Raw genomic sequence first — 25,927 nt, 5'->3', positions numbered from 1 at the left:
TCCCGCACTATGACAGCTGTGCAAGGTTCAATTTATATCCTGCCTCTCTCCCAAGGCGGCTTACAACATTTTAAAAACATCATTACAAAATATAAAGTAATAAAAACAAACTAGCTTCCTGAAGTAGAAAGATAGTACAAAAAAAGAGTGGCAGATAAAATTGATGAACTATGCTGAGATGGCAAAACTGACAGGAAGAATCAGAAACCAGGAAGGTCTTTAATAAAGAAGAAGGAAAGTTTATAATTTATTTGAAAAACTACTGCAAACAATTACATACATTGGTAGGATTGACAGAAAACTTGTAGCAAAAATTTGAACTATGGAATGACAAAGGATTTATAAGAATAGTTATGAAAGAGATGCCAAGGGGAAAATCATTATATTAAGATCCACAATTGGGGGGGGGGGAGTCAAAGGAGATTATATGTTTTTTATGTGAAATAAAAAATGCAAAAAAAAAAAACCTAGCTAAAAACAGTAGTTAGAATACAATAAAACACATTTAGAAAGAGCATTATGATACCCATCGTAGAGAGGAACTTCGAGTGCAGGGTGGCTAAATGTGGCCCTTGGGTCCTATCTGGCCCTTGGAATGCTCTCCAGGCCACAGCCTGCCCTGGCCCTACTTCACACCCTCTTTGAATGTTTTTGCCTGGATGGAATGTGTCCTTTAACGATGTCTCTTGTTTGAATGGAGTTTAGAAAAGGGTGTGCAAGATTGTGTGGAAACTATCGCTTACTGTACAAAGTTAAAATTTACATTAGTTGCTCTATGCACTCCCTGCCCACCACTGACATACATATGCCCCCCAAAATGAATACGGTCCTTGCACGGGCAAAGGTTTCCCTCCCCAGGATTAAATGATAGGGCAGTTACATGCATACATTTTTGACTCAGAGCTACACCATATATTCAAAGCACATCCTGACACAAATTAAGAGCATATGACTCCCCCCCCCCCAAAAAAAAATATATATTGGGACCTGTAGTTTGTTAAGGGTACTGGGTGGGAAGGAAACTACCATTCCCAGAACTCTTTGGGGGAAGTCATGTGCATTAAATACACTTTAAATGTCCGAACTGAATGATCCCTCTCTCAGATATCCACGTGTGTTCCTTACACAAAAATGTGGCAATGTAGACCTGCCGCTTTCCGGGCCCCTCTTGCCTATTCCTCTGAGCGGCGCCCCGGACCTAATCGTACTCTTGGCGGGGGTTGGCGCCGCGGGGCAAGGCTTTAAGGCGCTCCCATTTTGGAACTGGAAAGGCGTAGTATAAATCCTTCGAGGAATAAAGAAGCCAATAAACAAACCTTCAGCGGGGGGGGGACCCCAGGCCCGCCGTAACCCTGCGGAGGCCCTGGCTGCTCGGCGCGCCCTCTAGCTTGGCCCCAGGCAACGCCAGCTCCGGCCGGCGGAGTTGCAGGAGCCCTGGAGGCGGCCGCGAGAGGAGCGGGAGGCGGAGGCGGCGGCGGCGGCGGGGAGAAGGGGCGGAGGGCGTGAGGGGAGAGGCCGGGGCGTCCGCACAGAGCCAGAGCGCAGCGGCGGCGGCAGTAGCAGCAGCAGCAGCCCGCCGAAGTTGAGTGCCAAGCGGCGTGGCAGAGGCCGGTGCGCGGCGGCCGCCGGGGAAGGCTGCTGGGGGCGCGTCTCTCCCCGGGAAGCGCGCCGGCTCCTGAGCAGGAGGAAAGGGAACGAGAGAGGGGGGCAGACTCACCTCAGCGCAAGCGGGTCAAGCGGGGCCACAGCCCGGGCAGCGCGGCCGACAGCAGGGTCACTTACGGGGCGCGCGCTCCGTTCCGCTGCTCGGGGCGCCCTGGCCAGGGGGATGCCCCCCTGCGGGCTCGGAGACTAGCCCGGCCGCTTGGTGCATGGCACAGCTATGGAGGTGGTGGACGAGAAGGAGGCTCTGCGGCGCTTCTTCGAAGGTAGGTGAGCGCCAAGGCGGCGCACGCGGCGCGACGGGACGCGGAGCTCGACGCCCGCGCCGTTTCTCGTTCCCCCTTGAGCGGCGTTGTTTATTCGGAGGTCCGCCACGAGAGCTGCCCCGACGGCGCCGCGTGCCCGCCGGTGGCCCCCCTCAGCGCGTCGGGCGGCAAAGTTTTGTGAGCGAAAGGGTGCGGGGACTTCTCTGAACTGCAGGAAGTTTTGACGAAGGGGCTGTTGTTTTTAAAAGGGTTTCAAAAGTTGTGACGCCGCAAACTTCCCTCCAAAGACCGAGGGCTTCCCGTCGTGGCTCTCCGAATGAGGGATCCGGGTACCGATTCTGCCCCCAGGCCAAAGAGTCGTTGCCCTAAAGTTATTTTCTCTTTCTCAAAACACACGTATAAAGTTCACTTTTCGCTCTCACTCACAAAGGTACTTTCCAGACTTAATCAAAACTGAGAGTAAGAATCCTGTGGTGGTAATTGACAGTAATTAAGAGATAGATGGATGGAGTAAGAAGAATCCATGAGGGAAACTATATCACACGTTGCAAGTACCTTTTGTAAATGCTCCTGTTTGCAGGTGTGTAGATAACCTGGGAGCCTTACAGAAATGGGTTGAGGAAGATGTGAATTGGACACATATTCAAGCTTTCACAAAAGCAGTTCACAACAAAAGGGGGGGGGGGGAGATCGTTGCCAAATTGTGTGATAAATTCCAGAGAGGCACATGTGTCATAAGTAGTTGTGTGAATTGTCCTCAGTCTCTGCCTCTCGGACAAAAGAAGTCTTCCAGACCTAAGCCAATGAGATGCCCAACTTCTTCTAGTTCAAGGCCTTGTTCATTGCTCTGCCTTCATTACCTTTCCCCAAGGGCGTAGCCATGTTAGTTTCTTGTAGCAAAAGCAATCCCAGAGTCATACTGTACCTTATTATTCACCGTCCCAGCATGTATTCGTAACATCCCATATTGTGTCTTTGTCACGAATTTTTATTCTTAGCAGCTGTTTGGAGTACCAGTCTTAGCAGAAGAGCAGTTTATAAAAATAAATGTCAGCCACCAGTACAAAGCAGGGTACTGGTGCCTTTTCCTGTAGCACACTGCCAACTGCCACAGGTGAAATATCAGCATGAACCTATTCTCCATTGTGTATGCATCAGACATATTTGTCTCCACTTTTTATTTGTCTACACTTGAAAGGTGTATTCCTAATATATATATATATATATATATATATATATATATATATATATATATATTAAAGATATGTGAGGGCCAAACTGCATGTTACATGAGAGGGGGGTCATGTGTTTAGATTGTCTGGGTTTCCCCCCATTTTTATAATGCACCTGGGAATTTCTAAATTGATTGGATTTGTGATCTCTGATTAGAAAATGGGATGTTTGACCCTTTCCCTGTTATGGTTTCCCAAAATAAGTCCCACCCAACCCCCCTCCCTCCCTGAAGCTGCTATTAGTCCTCACAGGAGAAAAGTGTGTTATCGTTGTTGCTGCTCTGAAAAGCTAACAGCAGCCTGGAGAGTGGTGGCTTTCATTAACCATTTAGTAAAATGTTAAAGTCTTGAACTTGAGCATTGGTTTTTTAGAAGGGAGCACAATGCCTTTTGCATTTGGGAATCCTTTCCCAGTTTTTCGCTCTCCTCTTCGTGTATCGCCAACATCACTTCCCTTATTTCTACATTTGTGTTCTGTGTTTCCTATTTTCAGTCCTGTATCCTTCTCTTTTCTATGGTTTCCCCAATCCTATGATTTTTCTTGCTTTTCTTCCTCTATAACCTTTCCATACACCTGTTTATTTGTGGTTCCAGAGTAACTGGCGAAACTGCCTTATTTTTTACTAATGATGTACCCTTTGCACATCCCCAGATGTGCTGAAATTCTGCACTTCAGATCTAACCACCTTTACCTATTGCACATAGGGATACTATCCTACACAATTAATTATTAAGACATGCCCAGTACACTTCTGTTGTTGACAGGCTGAATATAATCTTCCACGGACTTAAGGGTCAGTTTAATACATTGATCAAACCTGGGATTTGACATCACTTTTCACTCTTCCATGCTTCCGAGAGTTAAGCACAATAATGATGTTGCCAACGTCCTCACATGCTGTGATGTGGCAGATTAACCTGAATGCAGGTTTATGTAGAAGTGGTAGAGTACAGTAACAAAGCTGTCTGTGGAAGCATGTAGAGCAGACCTTACGGGTCCACAAACCAAACCCTAAAAATGTGCTTAAGTCATAGCTGCCCTTCATCAGGTGACCTGTGTGTAATTGTGAACTGATGTAGCCTAGTGGCTAAGAGTGCAATCTAATAAAGCCCCTAGTTCACTGGGTGGCCTTAGCCATGCCTTATTATTCTCTCATCCACAGCCTCCCGTCTTCACATAGGGATGATAATACTGGCTTGCTGTACAGGTCTCTTGTAAACATTGCTTAAGATAAAGTGTTGTGTGACTTTCTCTCGACCCTTGCAGTTTGGTGCAGTATATAAATACAATTATATAACGAAGATTCAGCCTCAAATGAAAAAGAAATTTCACGTTTATGAACAATTCTTGCAGCAATTCTTATTTTGAGTCCCCACCTTAAGCTTGTGTGGTTTGGAAGGACTCGAGGCTGAAACAAAACCCCATCAGTGCAAGATGGCTTAATACCAGTAATTAAAGATGAACGTAGTCTGTATCCTCTTCCATCTTCTGTTTCCCACCATGAAGCCTCCTTTTGCCTGAAATGCTTTAACATGTGAGTAGTGAAGAGTTGTCGAATTGATCTTTATTAAATGACAGACTGACATGCAACAGACTAACAAGGCTAACCCTCTGGAATTTATTAAAAGGGACTGTTTTTATGTCCACTTAGCTAGATCGGCAGTATGTAGCTGTGTTTTTAGTTTGTCTAATGCTTAGGCACACTTCATAGTATCGGCTCTTCCTGACTCTTGTTTTTGTGCCTATTCAGCCTAGCAGTAATAGTGCCTAATTTTGAAAGGGGCTACAATAGGGGTCAGCAGCCTTTTTCAGCTGTGGGCCAGTCCACCGTCCCTCAGACCATGTGGTGGGCTGGACTATATTTTTTTTTGGGGGGGGGCAGCGGAATGAACGAATTCCTATGCACCACAAATAACCCAGAGATGCATTTTAAATAAAAGGACACATTCTACTCATGTAAAAACACGCTGATTCCCGGACTGTCCACGGGCCAGATTGAGAAGGTGATTGGGCCGCATCCGGCCCACAAGCCTTAGGTTGCCTACCCCTGGGCTACAACTTTGTGCCAGGGAGACATTTGGCAGATATTGCTTGCCCAACAAATAAAACGGGGGTGGGTTGTGTGGAAATCCTTAAAGTAGTATTTGGTGGAGAACTTTATCAGGTGAAGCTTTTTGCCTGAAATGCAAATGTTTCTAAACATTCAGACTCAGATTTTGGCAGCCTTGCCTCAGCCGAACTGTCTTACAGTGCAATCCTCTACCTGCCTACTCCGAAGTAAGTCTCATTGAGTTCTATAGGACTTCCTCCCAGGTCACTGGGTATAGGATTGGAGACTTCGTGTTTTGATTAGTTCCTTTTATCCACTTGCTTTCAGAGACTGTGACTGTCAGTTACATCTTCCTGATTCTACTTTCTAGGGAAATGAAATTTGACAAAAGCTACTCTACTATATTTCTCCTCCAGTCTTGCTGATGATTGAGCTTTTGACAAGTAGGACACTTTTTGGTCCCTGCAAGTTGTGTAATTTCCCTTTTGAGTGTGTAAATTTCATAAAGGTTTGGAGGATGGTTTCTTTATTTCCTATGCATTGTATTTAAATTTGATTTGAACAGAGTCTGTAGCTATACGATAGGTGAAGATGTGAAGGAAATGCGTACCAAAAAAGGAACATTATGTAGTCTAGGTAGGGAGCTCCTGATATGGATTGTTTGCCTTCTATGCCTGCCTGTTTTTCTCTAATCTTCTCAGGTTGTTGATTTTCCAAAATCTTGATATCTTGAGTTAGTTCAGAATCCCTGAGAGATGGTATTAGGAGTTCTATAACATGCATTCAGACAAATGTATACTCCTTGTAGCTTGCGAGTTTGCTCACAAATGATGTTTGAATTGGGTTTTGCTTTTCCCTTATCTGTATTGCGAATATAAAGATTACTTTGGCTAGAATGTACACTTGATTTAAAAATGGCTTCTCTTGCGTTTGACCTCACAAGAACAACATCCACAAAAAGCTTTTTTGGTATGATTTCTGAATCCATTTTGAGTTGATCTGCAAGATAAAGTGTCGTTAATGATATATATTTGATGCCTAAAATGCAACTTTAAAATATCTCTAAAAGATGGGGAGCTTATATTGATTTGATTTAAGAATAGCCAGGCGAGGTCAGACAAAGAAATGGTCAGTCTATGTCAGCCCAGCAGTTAATTCCCTGCCTCTCCTACTAATGTTAGCCAAGTTGAGATAGTTAAGATAGTTAAGAAAGATTTAACAGGTATAGCAAGCATGCTCATTATCAGCTCTTTGGGCTTACATCTTCCCCTTGCCCATCACAGAAAGATTGTAAGCAGCCTTGGGGGTTTCACACACTCGCTTTCACTCTCTCATGCACTTCCTCAATGTGGGTAGAGGCAAACACTCAAGCTGGAAGATTTTATGGCAGGGGAAGCTAATATGGTGTCCTTCAGATGTTGACAAATGCTGGGTCCCTTGGCCTGAAAGCGACATATGTGCTGCAACCCCATAGTTGTCTTCGACTGGACTTCATCATCCGGGGTGGGGTGGGGTTGGACTCATAACTCCACCAGTGGCAGTCAGCGTGGTCCATGGTCAGGGACAATGGGAGTTGTAGTCAGAAATGTCTGGAGGCCATCCCCCCCTCCCCTACTAAATCAGGCTTCTTGGATACTCACTGGAGATCTGACCATTTCAATGAATATTAAGTGGGTACATGCCTAATAGCACAATTCCCACCCTGTGCTTGAAATCTGGAATTGAGTTACTGGTACAAACCACCTTTTCAAAGTGCTGAGACTTGGGAGTGGGGGGGATGAGACAGATCACTTAAACAAACATGGAGGTTGATCATCTTTACATTAGCAAGCAAGGCAAACAAAGGTAAGTTTATATGACTGTTTTCTCAATAATTTAAATAAGTTCAGCCCAGGGAGAGCTCTGTCTTCCTCCTCCTCCTCCTCCTCCATGAGACTGCATACTGACAATGCAGGAGAGCCCAACCCTCTCTGCCCACCCCAGCTATTCAACTTCTGTGGAGTTCAGCTTTTAAACACCAGCAGCAAATGGAGGCCTTTGCGTTCTTGCAAGTAAGGCTCCCCTCCGAGATCGTGAATTCCTTGGGAGGTAGCATGCATACATATACATATACATATACATATACATATACATATACATATACATAATCCATTTATACAAAATTTATTTATTTATCTTTTAAAAATTAAAAATATATTTTGAAAACAGAGGAAGCCAATGAGGCGACCTTCAGATGTTGTGGTTTGCAAACCCTGTCCCCGCTGGCCATAGGCCACTCTGGCTGAGGCTGGTGGAGTCCAGCAACATCCTGAGGGCACCCTGTTGACTACCCCTGGCCTTAAGCACATAAGAGACCTGCTGGATCAGACCAATGGCACATCTAATTCAGCAAACCCTGTCCAACAGCAACCAATCAGAAATGTCCAGGGAAAAACCATGTGCATCCTGTGAAGGCTGTTCCCTTCCTAGTTGTTTGTCTTCTAGGACAGTGTTTCCCAGCCTTGGGTCTCCAGCTGTTTGAGGACTACAATTCCCATCATTCCTGACCACTGGTGATGCTAGCTAGGGATGATGGGAGTTGTAGTCCAAAAACAGCTGGCGACCCAAGGTTGGGAAACACTGCTCTAGGAATTGTTACTAAGTGGTATGCCACCTCAGAACATAGAGGCCCCATTTAACCACTGTGGCTGATAGCCATTGATTTGGAAGATCCCTTCACTTCTTTAACACACAATATAAAACGAAACATTAATACATTAATCAAAAATAAAGCAGCATAAAAATGAGACAAGGCAGGTAGAAAACAACACTTAGAAACACAGCAAGTACAAGGTGTAGGAGGGAAAAAAAACGTAATTCCAGACTCAGAAAGGTATTAGTTTCAGCACAAGGTGAGCCCCTCTAGAGAGGTGTTTCAAAACTGTGATGCTCTAATTGAAAATACTGTCTTATATGCCCCTGCTTGTCTAAACTCTTCATGTCCTCTCATCCTTGAAGTAGTTTCTTACCACATAAGCTTGCCTGGCTAGTAGGCAGTCCTTGGAGTAGCCTGTTTCCGAGTATTTAAGGGTGTTAAAAATTAAGATCAGCACCGGGACTTGGGTTTGAAAATGGGCAGTGAGTCAGTGTGTTTGTTTTAAAACTGGAAAAATGTGTTCCATATTACTTGTATCAGTTAGCAATTAACTCTGTAGTTTTTAAACTGTCTCCAAGGGCAGTCCCATGTACAGTGCATTGTGGTAATCCAGCTGAGATGTTACCTGAATGTGAAGAACTTTGCTCAATCTATCTTTATTCAGGTGAGAGCATAGCTGGCATGCCAATTATAACTTCATGCCATCAAGGCTCCTTGGTTCTATAAGGGTAAGACCAAATCTATAACACTTAGGATGAGAGGAATAAAATCTTATCCAGTTTTGGTCAGCCATCACCTACTGGCACAGGTAGAAAGAAGGTTCACATCTCTTTACTGAGCTTCAGTTTATTGGTCCTTTTTCTAGTTTGTTACTGATTGCAGACATCAATTTAACACTGTTGTTTTATCCTCTATGAACATAACTACGTACCAAATTAATCTAAGCTTGTTGCTATTGCTACATTCTGTGACAATTTCATAAATGAGCTGTGCGTAGTGTGGAATACTGACAATTAGATATAAGATATGTGATTTTATGCTGCAAATAGTGTTTTAAGGCACATTCTGAAATCAATAATGTCCACTCCCATGAGAGAATTTACTCTCCCTGCTGGATGGAGCACCTCCTGATGCCTTTCTGAGAAAAGGGGTTGTTTGTTTGTTTGTTTGTTTGTTTGTTTGTTTGTTTGTTTAGACAGGGGCAGTGTTCAAAATTCTTATTTATAGTAAGCGTCAAGGTTTAGAAGATTCTAGCATTACAACGGAAAGCTTCCTCTCTAATTATCAGGATGTAGTCTGAAAGCACCTGAGGCTGAAGCTAAGAAGGTCTAGGTCTGGTCAGTGTCTGGATGGATAAATGGCCTGGCGACTACATGTGCACTGTATTGGGCTTCATGATAGAAAGAAGGTGGTATATAACATAAGAAAATAAAAGACTATTACAGACTCATGAATGGTCTGCTCTTTTGTGAGTAGGGTTATTGATTTGGGCATCACTACTTCTGGTTGCAGGGATGTGGGTGGCGCTGTGGTCTAAACCACAGAACCTAGGGCTTGCTGATCGGAAGGTTGGCGGTTCGAATCCCCGATTCCCAGCTCCTGCCCACCTAGCAGTTCAAAAGCACGTCAAAGTGCAAGTAGATATAAAGGTACCGCTCTGGCGGGAAGGTAAACGGCATTTCCATGCGCTGCTCTGGTTCGCCAGAAGTGGCTTAGCCATGCTGGCCACACGAGCTGGAAAGCTGTCTGCGGACAAACGCCGGCTCCCTCAGCCTATAGAGCGAGATGAGCGCGCAACCTCAGAGTTGTCCACGACTGGACCTAATGGTCAGAGGTAACTTTACCTTTACCTTTCCTTCTGGTTGCAGAGCAGTACAACCCACATACTGTGTGGCGAGGAAATAGTTATTTTAAACTGGCTGTGTTTTAGTATTTTTGCTTATGATGGTCTTTTCTAAATTCTTTTTATTGTTTTAGAGAACCACCTCAGAAATAATTAAAGATATTTAATTGGTTCCCTAGAATGGAATTTTCACTACATCTAACCCTGCAGTAAGCAGTTCAATTCATTCTATGCCATTTCAGAATTAAGCTTCTTTCTAATATCTATATGTATATTAGCACAGGTGGAATCTATGTATCTTTGAAGGCTGATGGTCCTGTGGGCAAGGAAGGATTGAGTGTAAGGAGGAAAGATAGAGGGATATAGGTATCTAGTAGCTCACTGAAGAAGGCTTTGGAAAGATCTCTGAATGACAGCTGGAAAAAGGTCTGATTCTTACCTGCTTGTGTGGGTTGCTTGAGTGACTTGCTATTGGGATAGATATTTTTTACCTTTAGACTGGGGCTGAGGGAGTGACCTCTAGTTCTATGAATGTTCATCTCTTTAGATCAATAATCTCCAGTCTTTTCCGGCCCAGGACTCTCCTTTAAATCCATCCTGCAACATGAAGCCAACTGTTAATGTCTGTTTCTCCTCCTGGTCTTCCTCAGGGGTATCCGATTCTGAGGAAGATGGTGTTCCTGTATCTTTAACTGGAATTCCTTCAAGAAGGAATTTTGTAAAATGGAGCCTGTGATGCAGGGGTATAAAAATGTACCTGCTGAAATGTTGTTGTTGTTGTTTAGTCGTTTAGTCATGTCCGACTCTTCGTGACCCCATGGACCAGAGCACGCCAGGCACTCCTGTCTTCCACTGCCTCCCGCAGTTTGGTCAGACTCATGTTTATAGCTTTGAAGACACTATCCAACCATCTCGTCCTCTGTCGTCCCCTTCTCCTTGTGCCCTCCATCTTTCTCAACATCAGGGTCTTTTCCAGGGAGTCTTCTCTTCTCATGAAGGTGAAGTCAAACTGCTATGTTAGCAGCACTGAAGTAACCTCCCCAAGGTGCAAGCCTGGGCAGCGTGTATGGGGGTCCTGGACTGCCTAGGCGACAAGACCTGCCCCCCCCAGCCTCACTGATGTGGTCCAAAGGAAAGCAGAGTAATATTTTTGGTGCCAGCTTGGCTGCAAGAGTTTCAGAAAGGAAGCATACAAGACGCCATCCAACTGCCTTAGGAACTCCACTCTGGATTTGTGTAGGAGTTACTCCTTAGCCTTTTCTTTTCCTGAAGATATCCTGCAAGGCAGCGTAGATTTAGGATCAGAGTTTTCCTTCTCCTAGATGGCCTACCTTCCTAGCTTGATGAGCCCCATCTGCCCCTCACTTCCCTCTACAGCACATGCAGAAACTGCCTTCTTGACCATTGGACCTTCTATTGGTCTCATCCTCTCAATCTGCTGCAGCCTGTCTTTGCATGTAGGGACCCTAAAGAAAATAGTGGTGGAGGGTCAACACCAATACCCCAGATCAGGGATGAGTAACCTGTTATTGGATTCCAGCTCCCATCATGCTGGGCTGGGGCTGATGAGAGTTGAAGTCAAGCAATATTTGGAGGGCCACAAGCCCCTCATGCCTTCTCTAGATAGTGTTGATATAGAACGTGGCCCAGCACAGAATCCTTTATTGTCTTGTTCACTCATTGCCAGAGAATAAAGGCTTGCTGTTCCAAGTACAAATAGCAAGAGGCAAGAAAAAGATGAAAGTGAGAGTAATTTCAGTGTTGGGGCAAAATGGAAGCGAACAAATTACCAGAGGAGTAGAGTTAAATGTACTGATGTCACACCGACATACATGGAATGGCTTCACCACATTCTTCTGTTTTCTAGATAGCGGAGAGAGTATAGATCAAGATATTTCTGAGATCTAGTATCTGTTTTGCTCTGTACAGTGGAATTGCATTGAGAGGTAGACTGAAAACAGTGTTGGCCGTAGCATCTTAACTCAGTATTCTGGTTTCGGATTAGCTAAACTTTGGGGAGTATTTACTGGCATATTGCCTAAGTTTAGATGAGGTCGGTGGGGGGAGTCATAAGAGAAGGAATGTGTGCAGAGGTTAAAAGTGGTGGGTTTGAGGCTTTTTCACAAGGAAGGTAAAGCACTTAATTTTGGTCTGTCCGTGCTGTTCAGGGAGTGTTTACATAGAGCGTTTGTATTTTATATCAAAGAGAAGGTGGAGAGTATTTGGGGGTGGCGGGGGGGGGGAGAGAGAGAGAGAGAGAGAGAGAGAAGCACTGCCTGACCCTTGGCTGGCATTCTCTGAAAACCCTACCTTCCTCTCCGCCTAACACTCACGTAAAGGAAACAGTTACAGCAGAGCTTAGCTATTCGGGATCCCTCTCGCTCTCTTGGCTAATTTATGAGATAAGAGGTTGTTAAAGAATGTGTATCAGGAAAGATGTGCAGAGCAGCTTAAAAAGAAGAACAAACGGTGTATGGGGGGATGGAGTTGGATGAGTAGCTTGGTAACTCTCTGAAAGCTTTAATAGGGTAGGGAGAGAGGGGCGCTGGAAACGAGGTAGAATGAGAAATTCCAAAGTTTGTAAAACTAAAGGGTTTCTGCAGCGCTGTTGTAGCCAGGAGTCAAATGTACTGGCTAAATATAAAGGAGTCATGTCTCTGTTCAGCTGGTGGAAATGAAACCCAGTTCCTTCAATCAATGGCATGGGAAAAATAATGCTTTATAGCAGTCAAGAATCTTGGCACTTCAAAGCCATTCGCCAAGTGTAAAAGTCGCTAAAGCACCTGCGTTCATGTACACCGTCATTCCTGCTCAGGTAGTTTCCTGTAACTTTGCTGTTGACATTGCTAGTTTCTTCTCTGTGGGGCCTGGAAGTGTCTGAGAAGGGCGTATGTTACAACAGGAGTATGTTATCGGTGTGTGAAGGAGAGTGTTTGTACTGGTGAAGGTTTTAAGGCAGAGTGTGAGTTTATTTGCAGAGTCATTTGGGTATTTTAAGGATAGTTATATTGTGCTCTTTTTACTGTAGGGATTTTGTCTGGCGATCTTAACTTCTACACTGCTCTGAGACCCAGAACTGCAGTCCTAAACCTGTTTGCATACATCGCAGCGAGGTCAATAGATTTGGAAGTATGTGCTTTTAAAGCCGAGGTAGCTGACTCCCAGGTTGGGGGCCTGACCTGGTTTCATAAACAAACTATTTTGCTCCCACAAAACCCAACCTGTTTCGGCAGTGGCAACAAAAAGAGAAAATAAGTTAAAGTAGACACGGAGCTGGGATGGGAAAAGCCCTGCACCATGATGGAATGCAAATAGCCCTGTCCCTGGTCATTGGCCTGATCATTTGAGCAGAGAGCGAGTGATAATCCCCCCTCCCCTAATCTGCTTGGATCAGCTGAGGAGGGGGGCTGTTTGGCTGTAGGGTAGCCACACCAACTTTTCTTGATGCTCCCTGTTGACATGCAGTCCCTGAAGGCTTGGCCCTTGACCTGCAGCCCTTGAACAAGCTATCCCTGGTCTTCTTTTGCATCACAGAAACCACAGGGACCAGCCCAACTTCCCACAGAGCAAGAAAAATGCTTCCTGAATCTCATTCTTCCATCCAGATCAAATGTGGTGTTGGAACAGATACTACAGAAAGCTCCAGTGCTGGAAGCCTGTTTGCCCACATGGTGCACTGTTGTCATTGCCCGTGACCACAGCTGACTTGGAGTCATAAAGCCAGCGTGATCCTGACAACTCTGAAGTACCCTTTGTTAGCAGCAAAGGACTAAGTTATCCCCTCCTAAAACCAGGATGTTAAGAGATCACACCACACATACCCCATGATCACTACTAATTGTGTTTTGAGGGTGGGCTGTTGTGAATCTACCCTTCTCTCCTTGGCAGCATCACTTTGATGAATCAAATGTACAGCCTTTCATATCCGCAAGCATGTGAAAACCTTGGCAGGACATGCTGCTCAAAGATGGCACAGAGCAGCCAATTCTTGTTTAGTATATGGCAGGTTTCTTTTTGGCCCAGTTCCTCCCCCAGTCTTTATCAAGACTAGTTAATTCTTCACTTACCCAGGAGGAATGTTTCCTTTAGGAACAGAGAGTTTAACAACTTCATTCTGTAGTGCACTGATGACTGCAAATCCCTCCTCCTTCTGACCCCTGGAATTTAGACATTGTTTTTTCTTGGGCTTGTGACTTGTTCACCACACATGAGGTTTTCTTGGTGTGGTCCTGAGACTGCAAGCCAAGGCAGGATACTGACTGGGCTTCCTGGTGTCGTGCTCTTCCCTTGGTACAGAGAAGTGAGCATCTAAATGGATCCAAAGCCCATCACCGACCACAGCAGAAGTGCCTTGGATATCTGGAAGGGAGGAGAGGCAGTGAGTGTTGCATGGGATTCTGCTTAACTTCATTGGCTTACCCCCAAGAAAGCATGCAATGCTGCAGAATCTTATTTGGGTTTTAAGCCTCTGCCTTTACCTGTGGTGAGGGCTGAGGATGGCCTCCTGTTTCCAGGACTGGCTGGTGCTGTGTCAGGAAATTAAGAGGCTTTCTCCAAAGTACTTTGCTTAGTGGAGGAAGTCTGTGACAGAAGGGTCCCGGGGAAGCTGGTACAGTACAAACACATGACTGGCCCCTCTCGCTAATCCCCTCACAAACCCAAATCCCAGTGTGTGCCTAATCGGAGTGAGATGCTGCAGAGAGGTGGCAGCCTCCATGCCTGACAGCTGCCTCCTCACCCCCCCCTTCCCCGCCTCTCAGAAAAGGAATAGAAAACCCTGCAGGCAGCAGCGGTGGGATGCAGATCAGACAAGCAAAGCATCATAGCGTGATGTTACAGTGGGGGTATCAGAGACGCGGTTGAAGTGTGACACCTTGAGTGCTGCCACGCTCAGGATGCGTTGGATCAGAACAGGTAAATGCATGTAGCAATGTAGACCCATTTGGTCTGTCTTCCTTCCTTCCTTCCTTCCTTCCTTCCTTCCTTCCTTCCTTCCTTCCTTCCCCCTTTCTGTTTTTCTCAGGACACCAGCTGAAGTGGATCACTGGGATGTAGTGAAAGTTGTGGCAGCTTTTGTGTGAGAACTGGGCAGGTTTTGTGAAGGAAAGCAATGGACATTCTTTCATGGAGGATCTACATCTCAACTCAGGATGAGTGTGATGAAGGATGGTGCCATCTCATTGGACTGTAGTAGCTTTGGAAGAAATGCCCAAAGGAGCCTCCGGGTTAGGGGAAAGTGAAATGCAGTCCATTAGGATATATAGTACTTTATGGAACTTAGCAACCCAGAGGTTGGGAGACAGTGTGAGGGGAAAGGACCTTTTATCTAAGCAATGTGTGGTGATGGCTGGGACTGATGTGGCTTTAATAATTGTAGAACTTAAAGCCATTATTCTCTCTATATATGTAAAGGGAACCCTTTCTGCATCAGTTTGTCTGCCAAGTAACTCCCACATGTTGCCAAAGATTCTGGGGAGAGTTCCAGGTCACACATGGAATTCAGGTCCAGGTCTGCTGAGCCTCAGTGTTGCATCACATGTAGGGGTGCAGAACACACCCCTAGATTTTAAGCAACGATTGATAAAAAATGGAGGGAAGATGACTTGCAAGTACCAGCAGTTTGTTTCGTTATATGTATAATCCACCTTTCCTCCAAGAAACTGTGCCATTCTGTTTCTAAGCCAATTCAGAATGCTGGCTTTGACATTTTACAGCCTTTAGCTTGGAGATAATTTCTGGTGAAATTTAACTATGCCGTTCATGGCAACTGCCCTTCTCTCCCTGCCCTCCTCCCCTAGTAATTCTTGGTGAAAATTTCTGGAATTGCATGGAAAACAACTCTCAGGGTTGTGGGTTTGAGCCCCACATTGGGCACTTGCATTTTCAAACGGCCATGTTGTATTTTGTCTTTTAGTCTCAGTGCCTCATCTGTAAAATGGAAACAATTTGAGTTTGCTTCACAGAGCTCTTGTAAGCACAGATAAGCTGAGGAAGTAATGTCATCCACCTTTCAGTCTTCAGATGAATTACCGGTACTTGCTAGAATTCTAAAATAATTACGTAAATAAAAGGTATTAGTTTTGAAGCCTGTATCCAACCCTTGATTTTTGGGGGGTAGCAAGAGCTGCAATCATCTACTTAAGGTGAGAAGTTTGTTCATTAGTGGGGGTTTTTAAGTAATCGTGCTTTGTTATATGAACCATGTCAATGCTGGTTTTTATTTCTGTAAGTGGTGCCAGGTGTACATTCAGTTCATATCCTCTTCATGTGGGCTCCCATTGCCTCTGGCCTGAGCTGGTGACTTGTCTGCCCATCAGTCAAGCCAAGTGGGAGTGTGTGCCTAAGTTGGACTGGCTAAACAATCCATTTGGAGTGCCCTCTAAGTCTTGAAAACTCAAAAACCACAGAGATTTTGTTGAGATCACTGTAGAACTGTATAATAACAAATGACTTGATTCAACAGACCCTTGGTTGGATTACAAACCCTGTGAGGACTGAGGGATTTGGGGCTGTATTCTTATTGGGTGGGTGTGGGTGGGGGTGGGGGTGTAAAGCCAACAAGTTTATATACTCCTGTAGATTCTTCCAAAGTACGTGCCTTACTTCTGATTTGTTCTCAGAAATGTTGCTCACAAGGAAAATTGCATCCTGTGAAGTTATGTGGGGATTTTTCAAAGGTCGCTTCTTGCCCTTCTATAGACAGAGCAGTATCATTATCTACAGCGAGCAATGAGACTCTGTGAAGTAACCTGCTCTGGTAATACTCACATGAGTATGGAATATAAAGTAAGGATCTATGAGCTCTGCTTAAAATAAATAAATACATAAGTCACCATGCATTGGAAGTTTCTTTATTTTGAGCCAGACCATTTTATTTATTTAATTTATTAAATTTGTCAGTCGCTTTATCTTGCCCAGGGCACCCCAAAGCAACTTATAACCAGCTAAACAGACAACAAACCCCACATAGATACATTAAAACCAAGAGGAAAGAGAAATATTGTAAAAACATCCCACTCACTTTCTAAAAGGCCACGGATAGATAAAGGACAGAGGTCTGGTTACAGAGGAAGGTTTTTGCCTGGCACCTAAAGATATATAATGATGGCACCAGGTGAGCCTAACTGGGGGAGGGCATTCCACAAATGGGGAGCCACTACAGAAAAGGCCTGTTCTTGTGTTGCCACCGTCCGGACCTCTCAAGGGGTAGGCACACCAAGAAGGGCCTCAGATGATGATTGCAGGGTCCAAGTTGGTTTATACAGGGGAGAGGTGGGCCCTGGCATATTGCGGTCCTGAGGCGTTTAAGGTTTTGTAGATCAAAACCAGCACGGGAACTAATTGGCAGTCAGTGCACTTGGGCCAGGATTGGCAATATATGCTCAAACTGTCTTGCCCCTGTGAGCAACATGGCAGCTGAATTCTGCAGCAGCTGAAGTTTACGAAGTGTCTTCAGAGGCAGCTCCATGTATAACATGCTGGTTCATCTAGCTCAGTGTTGTATTCACTAACAGGCTAAGGAAAGCTGGATTTCAGCAGCTTATTTGAATAGTGCAAATTAAGCAGTTTTGCATACATGCTCATTTTGCGTAATATATTATGCTTCTGCAAGCCATACAATGAAACCTACCCGCTTTACTGCTTGGAGTCCTACTGATCTTTGAGATTTCACCAGGGATTTCCTGCATGTGTTCATCAAGCTTATCTTTGCTGCCATGGTGGCAAGTAAACAGTTTTAGAAACAGAAATGTAACTCAAAAGTTGATATTTTGTTCATTACAAAATTATGCATATATGCAAAATTGTGGGTACCGGTATATGAGCCTGGATATATATGGAGTATACATACTGGGTATATTCTGAGCCTGTATTGTTCTTTAAAGATGAGCTCCTACTCTTGCACTTTTTCTCTGAACATAGAATCATAGAGTTGGAAGGTACCTCAAAGGTCATCTGGTCCAGCCCCTCAACTGATGCTGGGAAAACCCCTAACGATGTTCTCTTTTTGCACCAATAAGGGAAGTGAGTATTCAGGAGCTTTAAACGGAATGTAGTGTTCTTGCCAACATGCTTTTAGATAGATCATCACATGGGTGAACATCACTGTACAGTGGTACCTCAGGTTACATACGCTTCAGGTTACATACGCTTCAGGTTACAGACTCTGCTAACCCAGAAATAGTACCTTGGGTTAAGAACTTTGCTTCAGGATGAGAACAGAAATCGTGCGGCGGCGGCACGGTGGCAGTGGGAGGCCCCATTAGCTAAAGTGGTATCTCAGTTTAAGAACAGTTTCAGATTAAGAACGGACCTCCAGAACGAATTAAGTTCTTAACCTGAGGTATCACTGTATAGAAAAATAAAACAGTCACCTTCATGTGAGGAGGCAATGCAAGAGTCTATTTTTCTGAACCTATATTGCACTGGGAAGCTGTAATGTGCCCCAGAAACACGCTCAACACTCCCTTGCTGTTGCACACTATAGGAGGTGCTTGGTAATAATGGACAAGGTTGTTTCTTGTGTCGTTGCAGTCTTATCACTGCAGATGCCCTGATAAGCATCTCCATAACCCCAACTGAAGATGATATATCTAGGATAGCAATGCAGGGATTATAATGCTGAGATAATTCCCCCTAAGCTAAGACTCCATTGTGTATAACTGCCCAATGTATCTCTTGTTGTGTGCTGGATCTATGCCGCCACTAGTTATTGATTACAATTCCAAACACACAAGCATTATCTTCTTGGTAGCCTTCCCTCCCTTTTTAATAAGTATGAACGCCATTGGAAATTCTTCCTGGGTGTGCATCCCGTGAGGGCACCTGTGAGCCTGTGCAGTTGGTGGAGTATTCTGGGTAATTCACTGCTTCCCTACAAAGGTGATGTTGATTGGCTGAGTCTTTGCCCTTGGACTTTGTGCTCTTTCTGATAAGAGCCCCAGTGAGCTTAATGAAGCTGAGGAATTATTAACTTGGTGTGTTTGGTGCCAGAGAACAGGGCAGAAAAGGAGTGGCTCTTCTGAGACACAAACAGGACCCTAATGCCACACTAATAAATTATTGATTATAATTCTGCATAGCGTCATCCTCCTTGGCCCCTGATTCTGAATTAACTACTGAATGTTACTGATTATAATTTCACATAGTATGATCCTCCTTGCTCCCTCGCCAAATCTGCTTTCTCAGATGGTTCTGAATTAACTACCATTCCCCCATTCCTCTGCTAAAAGATAAAATGTTGGGGATGGTGTAGTGTGATAAGATCACTGAGCTAGATAAAGGGGTGAAGGTGACAAGAGAACAGCAGGTGCTGAGGAGGAAATCCTCTTTTCACTGAGTTTACCACCTTTTGCTTTATGCACTGAAATTCCTGTTTGCTTGAGGAGAGGTAGTCCTAGTCACCTTGATTAGGTTGACCTTACGCTTCCTGCTCCCCACTACATACAGCACGATTGTGTGACTAGGGCAGGCTACCATCTAAATCTACATGCCTTCCTCATTTCGCCCCTCTTCTGAGTTCAATGACACCTTTGCTTTGACCTTCCTCTTGTTGCTAGTCCCTCCTTCTTCCTTGGATTGGGGCAGGTATGTTCCTTTTGCTGCACACCTGGGAACCTCCTCTGCATAGCAGCTTACCACTGCTCAGGCATATGCATCTTGGGTTTGGAAGACTTCTGTTAACTTTATGGCTGTCCCACTTACTTAGTCATAGGAAGCTGCCCAGTACTGGCTCAGGCCATTTGTCTGTGTAGCTCACATTAAACTGAGTCACTCTCCAGAGATTCTTTCTCAGCCTTACCTGGAGATGCCAGGAATTGAACCAAGGACCTTTTGAATGCACAGTGTTCCACTGAGGTATGGACCTGTGAATCAAATCTAGGACACACCACATCATCCAAGAAAGCCAGCTGCCCATGCTTGGTTGGAGGGTCTCTCCCCCTACTCCACCCCACCCTGGTTGACCTCCTCTGCTAGTTGGAATGTAGCAAGGCAGAACTGGGAAAGGACAACAAAGGCGAAGCGTGTAAGGCAGACAAGATTAACCCACACAGAGCAACTGCAGTGCCTGAATTCAGAGTTGTTAATGTGGGATTTCGGTCTTCACGTGGTTTTATATTGTGTATTAGCTGGGACACTTGTCGCCTTTGGACTCTACAAATGAAACAAATAGTGGCAAGTATACCGATTCCCAGGTTTACGTGTGTAAATGCTTGTGAGTCAGCTTTGACTGAGCAACTCACTAACCTGTGGTAAACTGCTTAAAGATAAATGTGTGGGTCACTTGCACCCTCGTGGTAATGGGTTCTGCCAAATTACAAACAATTGTGTCTCATGCTGTGGAGCCCTGTCTTACTTGGAACAGCTTCTGCAGCGCATTCTGGAGAATGCAGAGGCCTGCATCTCTGATGGACAGGATACCGGCTCTTAAGAGGAGTTGTAACATGATGCCTCGCGTTGGCTGCTTATCTCATTGAACTTTGTCTGATACATTGCCATGACTTAAAATGGCAGGAGAGAAAACTTCAGCTGTGGAGTTTGTGAGTCTGTAACTATAAAACACAAGCGCTAAGTGACGTTAGATTTCATTTCCTTGTTCTCCTGAGGTGGTTTAGCCACAGCAATCAGAATCTGCTAAGCCAAATATTCTTCTGTTCTAGTCAAAATAAAGCCTAATGATTGATTTTTCATTGCTTTCCCCCTTGGGGAAAGGGTTTGATGATATCACGTGAATGAACAGGGTGATGCCCATGAAGAGCACAGGGCAGGAAAGGCACAGTAGCTTCTAACATTAAAATACCCAGAACATGGTACAATTTAACCAACTGACTACTCAACTCATGCCCAGTAGGGTACAGGGTGTTTTTGCTTTTTCCTTCCAGATGCAGGACAGACATGAATATCCATTCACACAAAATGCAATTAACTTATGGAATTCAGTGCCACAAGATATAGCAGACCTATTTACTCTGTCTGCGTATTCATGCGGCACATGTGAAAAGAAGGGGAATGTTCCCTTTCAAATATCAAATCCCATAACAAAATTAATGCATAACTAATTCCACGATTGTTTATTTTCATATAGCTTATTTGTCTGTGTTGATGAAACATTTATGAATAAGCTGAAATGTTTAACACTTAATAAAGCAGACTGCTAATATCAAGTAGATATTATTTCAAGTAAGGAAATATGGCACGGATGTAAAAAAACTTCCTTACTATCTGCAGGAGACATATTTCCACCTTCTAAGAAATTAATGTCTGTCCTTGTTTTGTAAACGCAAGATGTTTCTTCAAAGAACAAACTGTTCCTGAAGTGAAATATACAACTATAAGGGATTTATGAGGCATATTTAAGGGGTATTTTTCTTAATATAAGCTCCTTTCTTAAAAATAAAAAGAACAGGAAAAAACTGATTAGAGAAATAAATATGCATGAAAAATAATATGTTGGCAGAAAACAAAACTAAGGATAGAGCAGATGAAATTCATTTTAGGATTCTTTGAGATGAAAAAACAGTTACTGTATGTATTTTAAGCAAAAGTGGTTCAGATTAATAAACCTGGATATATGAAACCTATTCATTTTTTCACCAAACTCTTGATATGCAGCAGTATCTGTTAAAAGGTCTGACAGTCATGTTTGCAAAAAATCCATAAAGTATGGTGGAAAGTAGAACTATGAGACTTAATGCTGTAAATCTGACAGTCCCTTAGTGGAAACAAATTTCTATTTTTCCCTCTTGGAAATATCCTGAATTTTCCTTGTATTAAAACTTGAAAATTGGAGCTAAACTTTTTGCTATTCATGGTTGGCATTGCATTCATTATGAACAAAAAATTGTGACATTGAAGGAGATTTTATAACTTTGATCCATCTGTGCAGCTGGGCCTGTGCATATACAGCCCTGTGAGATGACCCTCAATTGCCCCAATAACTATTTGGGAAGAGAGAGCAATGGGGACTCAAGTCCTTGTTGCCTCTCATAACGAATGATCAGTTCGATCACTGATTTATCTGAAAGTGGCTGTTCATGTGCTGAACTTGGGAAAGGAGAAGCCATGTTCAAAGTACCCATTTGCACGTTTGGTTCCCCGTTCAACTGGGGCTGCTCTAGAGGAAGCACACTTACAAATGTGTTTTACCTGCACATAAAATCCAGGATGCCTTAAAATGAAGTCAAACGCGCCACGTCCTGGTTATAGTGCAACAATTTAAACGAACACCTTTCTAAAATTTGTATTACTCTTTAAGTATATTGCTGTCAAAGAGAAAATTCTAACCCAGTGTTGTTGCCTAACCCATTTTTTGGCAAGTATGTCCAAAGTCAAATCCACAGTGTGAAACTCCATCATACCTTGGGGTGGTTCACCTGATTAGACCAAGGAACCATGGAGCAAGCAGCTGTGCAGTGTGGGCAGTCAGGAAATGCAGGCCTTTCCCAATGAGGCACCTAGGTTGAACACCCATGCCCCTGTTCTCTCCTTGCCTTCTCCTCATGAGCAGGGACTCTTTCTTCTCTGTACAGCTCCTGACACAAAATAGATGTGATGTAGTGTTACTGATAAACATTACAGTAGCAGTTGACCTCTTACCTGTGTCAGCCTTGCAAAAACGTTTTTCAGATCCACTCTCCTACCCACTAATCAGTCTGCTTTCCATCTGTTCTGTCCCACCTTCCCTTTCTGCTCACCTTGGTGCTGTTTGCTTGCTAGAAAGGGTATTGCAGCACTGCCAGAACTCCTTCTCCGGGCAAGTGGCTAAGGCTTGCCTCCACCCCCCATGGATTTAGATAATGATTTAAAAGTAGTACTCAAAGCAGTGGAAGCCGGAGTAAAGCCTATAGAATGTGACCCGTGGGAACTAGTGACAATTCCAGTACCATGGACAGCAGAGTTGTCATTTAAGAGCTTCCCAAATTCGTTTTGCAAAAACAGAACAGGAGAGCAAGAAAAATGACACTCGAAACCACCTCTCGTTTCCTTGTTGCTCTTGGTGCATAAATATTGACACATTCGCCCTCAGGCAGTTTAAATAATTGGATCTTCTTGTTGGAAGCCTACTGTCTGAATGATCATTCTGGGGTTTTTTTTGGGGGGGGGACTCTTATCAAGCTCTTCTCATTTTGGATCATATCAGCCAGAATGCATAGAACATGGAACAAAAGCTATTTCGCAGGAGTGACATAGTGGTGTCTAATTGTGATTTCCCTTGTTATGTGGACTAAATGGAAGAAGTAAAGCTCAGGGCAGCACATTAAGGTTGGTACTGGACAAAGATGTTTGTGTCACAGAAGGGGTCCAAAACTGGGCCAGAGGTTTCTTGCTAGCGATTTTGCACAACCATCTATTATTTTTAAAATTCAAATGCTGGACCTAGAGAGAGACCAGTTGTCTACAACTCAGAAGAATATGCCTTATACTTGCAACATGCAGATTGTAAATGTACCCCCCTCCCCTATTACCCTGAGACTTCATTATGGGTATATTGGCATAGGGTTTGATATGTACCTCAGGACATGGAAGCCTGGGGGGCAGAATGGAAATAACTAGGTTTCCCCAAATGTTTCTGTGCTTTTTCTTCTTTCAGAAAACTGAAAGAAGTTTTCCATTTCTGCTGTCCCAGGCCTTCACATTGCAATATGTACCTAAACATACTGGTCACTATGCAAGCCACTATGAATGCAGAATATGCATGAAGAGGATTCCATAGTTTCAACAGACCATGCAAGCAGTGTGTGTGTGTGTCTGTGTGTGTGTGTACGTACACCTCTCATTACACCATCTAGCCTTCCCCTCTGCTTGGTTTGAGTTATTTATGCTTCTGGGCATGAGCTTCATGAGATAAGATGAAAAGTTGGATGGGGATATGGAAAACTCACATAGACTTTCCACTAACCCTTATAGCACATTCCCTGCCCCCACATACTGCACATGGTGAAAATAGGGCTCCGTTTGAACCCACCGGTTCCATATATATTCAGGTGCTGTGTTAAAGGTGGACAGGATTGTACCTGCTGTGAGTTGGTGGCACAGTACTCTGCCTCCATCTCTAGCTGTGTTCCTAATTAGGACTCCACTGTTAGGTTTCCTGGTATGAAGATTAGTACACAATTAAAGAGGCACTAAATTTTGTCTGGTGCCCCTGGCCCTAGTTGTAAGGACCATCCTGGAATGTCCTTCATTCACTGACATCTTGTTAATTTTCCATTACTAGACCGCCTCTTCCCCCTCCCTCTCCATGCTTCAAAAATAGCTTCAAAAGCCTGCTAATTAATTAATTACTCTACAGTCATGCAAAAATCCCTGCTAGTATACATGCCATTTCTTAAGAGTGTGTGTGGGGGGGATGGACTTGTTATTTACCTTGCACAATCCTGCATCCATGCCTTTCTAGAAGATATTTTGAACCCTTCCACTGATAAAAACAGCAAATTATTTTGGCGTTGGAGGTGGGGGGAAGCAGCCCTGACCACACAGTCCCAGAGGACTCTGGGAGGAGAGGTTGTTTGAGGCACAGGAAGAAGCACGTTTAGTTCTGAATTGTTAACAGTGACTGCAAGGGGTGTGAGTGCGGCATTCCCTGGGCAGCTGCCAGTTTAGCTATCCTTTCGGTCTACATCCTACTAGGTAGTTTGCTTGGTTATCCTTTCAGGCCTCCCAAAGCTCTCTATAAACACCGATAAGGACATAATAAACTGAGCTTGAATCCTGGGAACACAGAGGCACTGTGGGTGAATTGGTCAATTGCCTTCCCTGGGCAAGGTTTCCCTGCCCCTCAAGGGAGCAGTTTGGGGATGCTGCTGGATCCAGCTGTGTCATTGGAGGCCCAGGTCGTTGCATTGGCTAGAAGCACATTTTAGCACAGGGGTCAGCAACCTTTTTCAGCCATGGGCCGGTCCACCGTCCCTCAGACCTTGTGGAGGGCCGGACTATCTTTTTTTTGGGGGGGGGAATGAACAAATTCCTATGCACAAATAACCCAGAGATGCATTTTAAATAAAAGCACACATTCTACTCATGTAAAAACATGCTAATTCCCGGACGGTCCGCGGGCCCGGGCCTTAGGTTGCCTACCCCTGTTTTAGCAGCTGCAACTGGTGCAAACAGCGAAGGCCTTTCCTGGGCCTGGGGGAGCTTTACAACAGTAGTTCAGGCATCTGTGACTTCAAGATTGGTTTACTGCAGTGCGGGGGGGGGGGGGGGGCTTCCCTTGTGCTTTATCCAGAAGCTGCAGTTAGTGCAGAATGCTACAGGATGGTTGCTGACAGGAGTGAAACCCTGGGTGGAATTCAGTGTAGCTATAAGTGGTGAGACCTCCAGGTATAGGGTGGTATATAAATTCAGAGGAGAAGAAGAAGAAGACATGGGGAATGAGGGCCACTTGTGCATCTAGACCTGCCCCCCTCTGTGTGCCCCTTGTGCACCTCCTAAACCTGTTCTGGAAGATTCTGCCAACCCTCCAGAGAACATTGAGGGGTGTTCAGGGGGCATCCAGGGAAAGAGAAAGGGAGGTCATAGAATCGTAGAATTGTAGAGGTGGAAGGGACCCTGAGGGCCATCTAGTTCAAGCCCCTGCAATGCAGGAATCTTAACAAAAGCACCCATGAAAGATGGCCATTCAACCCCACTGCTTGAGGAGACCTCGTTCCGTGCATGCAGCATGCAGCAACTTCTTAGTTGAATCCCCCATGCCTCCCGTCTGCATAGAACACCTCTGCTTATAGAGGTGTACTGTTACTGGACCAAGTTCAGGCTACTGCTATAAGTATACAAAGCCCTTAAGAACACAGGGCTACTTTACTTGCAGGGTTGCCTTACCCAGGGGTGTCCAAACTTTTTTCAAAGAGGGCCAGATTTGATGAAATGGACATGCGTGAGGGCCAACCAAAGAACTGACCAAAGCTGTTGACCTTTTTTAAGGATTGAAGTTGTTGAGGAAATAAAGTGCCACAGGGGATGGATTAAACTGACCGGCGGGCCGAATTAGGTCCCCGAAACAGACTTTGGACATGCCTGCTTTACCCTATGTATACCTACTGGACTGCTTTGATCTCCAGAACAGCTGCTGCTGCAGTTGCCACATAATACTTGTTCTGCGCTTGTAATCAATCTTTCAGTCCAGCTTTCACTCCCCACCTATTGAGATCAGGCAGGCGACTTCGCCGTATTCTTTTCCGTACCTGCTTAAAACATTTTTTTTCCATTTAGGCAGACCTATCCAGACATGTGTTTTAACT

The 25,927-nt window shown here is 44.5% G+C and overlaps 1 protein-coding gene across 4 annotated transcripts in view; it reads left to right on the top strand.

The window, feature by feature from the left end:
• Window positions 1–1,511: 1,511 nt before the first annotated feature.
• Window positions 1,512–25,927, top strand: part of MYRF (myelin regulatory factor) — a 102,000-nt gene continuing 77,584 nt past the window's right edge. For 2 of the 4 annotated variants that reach the window (XM_083699002.1, XM_083699003.1), the window contains exon 1: window positions 1,513–1,928. In XM_083699002.1, coding sequence (XP_083555128.1) covers window positions 1,883–1,928 — 46 coding nt within the window. In that variant the 5' untranslated portion in view covers window positions 1,513–1,882. Of the gene's footprint in view, window positions 1,929–25,927 lie in introns of all 4 variants that reach the window. The other 2 variants (XM_083699001.1, XM_083699004.1) reach the window with 2 other exon arrangements.

The sequence above is a fragment of the Podarcis gaigeae genome (assembly GCF_964106915.1).
Source record: "Podarcis gaigeae genome assembly, chromosome: 1".
NCBI lineage: Eukaryota > Metazoa > Chordata > Lepidosauria > Squamata > Lacertidae > Podarcis > Podarcis gaigeae.
The sequence above is the reverse complement of the archived record's forward strand: the minus strand, read 5'-3'. Positions and strand labels throughout refer to the sequence as shown.